The 3,030-nt window shown below is 44.7% G+C and overlaps 1 protein-coding gene across 1 annotated transcript; it reads right to left on the bottom strand.

The window, feature by feature from the left end:
- Window positions 1-1,872: 1,872 nt before the first annotated feature.
- On the bottom strand, window positions 1,873-2,802 carry F5891DRAFT_1185573 (uncharacterized protein; the record flags this gene model as incomplete). Its single annotated transcript, XM_041366566.1, has 1 exon — window positions 1,873-2,802. The coding sequence occupies one exon, from the start codon at window positions 2,800-2,802 to the stop codon at window positions 1,873-1,875; it is 930 nt and encodes a 309-aa protein (XP_041229001.1).
- Window positions 2,803-3,030: the final 228 nt, after the last annotated feature.

Here is a 3,030-nt window from a genome sequence, read left to right on the forward strand (position 1 = left end):
GAGCTCTGAAGAATACTGACCCACCAGTCAAGGTCTGCTGGAAGTGTCTTAAGTGGACTGCGTGGGAGAAAAGGTTTGAAGGAGCCATTACTGAGCATTGCCTCCAATAAGGTAAGGTACATGCATCCCCTTGGCATGACCAACGTGGTGTGGAGTAGTTTACCATACAACTGCTGAACTTCTTGGAGAATGTGTTTCCTGCATGCGCACCACGACTTGATCACAAGGAGATACTTATCTTTCTTCGGCTGATCCAGATAAATGACATTGCATGTGATATCCAAGCTAAACCCAATGTACAGATTGGCATAGGCAAAGGGAGCATCTTTTGCGAGCTGCCAAGGTATGCTGAGTTCGTCTGATGTGTCATCGATGTCAGCGAAGTTGCAGGTAAAAAGACTTTCTTCTTTTGATCTTGGCAAAGACACTGAGAGGTCCCAAATTAGAAAACGACTATCCTTGTCGAGTTCATTGATCATGCCAACTTTGAAAGTCTCTCCCCCAAACCAGATTCTACCTCCATCCTGGCGTTGGCCTTGGTCAATGACTTTAAGGTGATGTTCTTGCCGCTGTCTATTGTATTCTGCAAGATGACTCCGAAGAATCTGAATAAATAGATGATTGTCCACCCACCTAGACGCAGGACCAATGCCGCTAAATCTGAAAAGGTCAAGTCCTGCATCCACCACAATGCCATATGCACCTGCTGAAGGCCTGAGACCAAAGCAGGTACAGGTGTCAATGCAGAAAAGAGAGTCAGAAACTTGTATGACCGATCCTGGCCACTGAGAATGATGCAAGGGTATGGTGCGGTAAGCTTCTGAAACATCTCTTGTTGCCAACTGTGACCCTGGCAGTAAATGGCTGATAGTGAGGGCAAGCATGTGGAGAGTTCCCCAAGTGCTGGGAAAATTGTCCGGATTGATGTAAGAATTAATTGATTGATTAGGGAATTTTTTCGATGTATTATGTGGGAAAGAGTAGTTTTGGATAACGTGATAGCTTCCTGGGCATCCAGGCTTCGGAATAATGGAAAACAGAGAGGTTTGAAAAGGACCAATAAGGTCATGAACTTCATTGGCTTGAAACGGTCCAAGATATCTACCTTTTTTGACTTCAGACTGAATAATGGACAGGAACTGTTGCTGATAGGTAGTAATGGATTCTTTGTTTGGAGGTGCTTGCATGATACTAATATTAGGAATATTGAGAAGAAAACCATGACGGAGACCATCAGGAACATGTGGGTATCTATCAATGAGTCCTGCCTGAATGAGCTTGGCTTCCCACACATCCGGCTTGTAGGGTGAAACGGCTCTAAGCTTTCTGAGCTCAAGGGCATGCCTGGGCTCCATGAGAGGAGGCTGCACATCCAGAGCAAAAATGGTGTCGATCATGGGAAGTATCATTGCATCCACTGACTCTTTGCCAGTCACTGCAGATGGCTCGAGCATCTCACATTGTGAGAAGCTTGTTGAGGCAGGTGCAAAGTGTATCGTGGGTGCTATCCCAAGTCTTGAGGGACTTGCATTCGATAATCCTGTGAAGGTTGCGCCCAAGGCATACAGAACAAGCGGACAGGGTGTTTCTGCTTGTGCCTGTCCAAAAATCCTGCTATGGTTTCTTCCTCGTGCTGCCATGCTCTGGGGACATGGTTCGCTTGTGAGAGTCTCGTTGATCACGATCCAAACTCGAACCGAAGCTGTGCGATGAAGCAGTTCTTTGGTCATCCTGTGAGTGTCAGGGAACAAGGACGTAGCGTGGGAGCATACAGGTAGCATGAGGCATGTAGCGTGTGGCATGAGGCATGAAGCATTATGTATATATGGTGCACGATATTTCAGTGTATTGAAAAACGGAGAGGGAAAATTGTTAGTGTATTCTAAGGTGTTCTGTTTGAGCATTACTGACCCTGTAGTCTCTCTGATTGTCTCTCTTCGAGTGTTCTTGCCAATAGACCTTATCTCTTGTGCGTTCCAATACTTTGGTGTTGATGGCAGATAAGTCATAAGGGCCAGCAGCTGTTTTTGCCACTACATGCCAGCGTTTCTGCTGTTCCACTTGATAGGCAAGTAGTGTCTTCTGTGCTATTGGATCCTGCAATGAACAATATTTGTGTACCTGAAGGTTTTTCCAAAAAACCGCTAACATTCTGATGTGATCTGTTGGCCAGTTGGCTTCTTCTATGGCTGCTATGAACCTAGGGCATGCTTGACAAAAGTCCTCAAAAGAAAGGTCTTTGTTGTTGATGACGGATGAAGCATTGCGAGCCGAAGTGGAAGATACCCATGCTGTTGAGCCATCAGGGAGAGAAGATAATACCATCACATCCTCTTCAATGGTGGTCTTTTTAATGTGCACCTCATCAAGACCATTGTTGGTAAAATACCATAATTCCATGTATTCGCCTTTGTCCAGTTTGCGAATCGCATATGCTGATGGCATGATGGTAGGCTCATCCAGAACTCCAGAAGCTTGAATGGGTGTATACTTATGTTTGTATTTCTTCTTTTCTTCCTTCCGCACAGCCTCTTCCTCTTCTAGCTTCTCACATTCCTGTCTCTCTTCTTGCTCTTCCTGGAGAAAACAAAGTTGGTCATGTTGCTCTTTGTCAGCTCCAACTTGCTCAAGCCACAGTGCCTTCTCGGTGTTGTTTGCGGCCTCCCATATGTTCCATAGAAATTGTACCACCTGAACTTCAGTGATGTGTTCATTCATGATTTGTTCTCGAGCGGCAGCATAAGGAAGTGTAGCGTAGTCTGGGCAGACATTGAAATTAGGATCGTTTCGAATTCTAGGCATTGAATTATGTTAAAAATGAGAGTAAAATTTGCAATGAAACAAGAGTGGAGTTGAGGAGAAGAGAACTTGCGAGTAGTATGTAGTGGTACAAAGCAAGAAAGGTGAGTCCACAAAAGTCTTCAATGTCGCATAGAGACCCAATTCTACATAAGACCTCATGCCTCAGGATTACTTAGAATATAATATCTATGTGTTGTTACTTGTCTTGTAGTATTCCAAGTTCAGTTC

Source organism: Suillus fuscotomentosus, assembly GCF_016647785.1.
Source record: "Suillus fuscotomentosus strain FC203 chromosome Unknown F5891scaffold_13, whole genome shotgun sequence".
Taxonomy (NCBI): Eukaryota; Fungi; Basidiomycota; class Agaricomycetes; order Boletales; family Suillaceae; genus Suillus; species Suillus fuscotomentosus.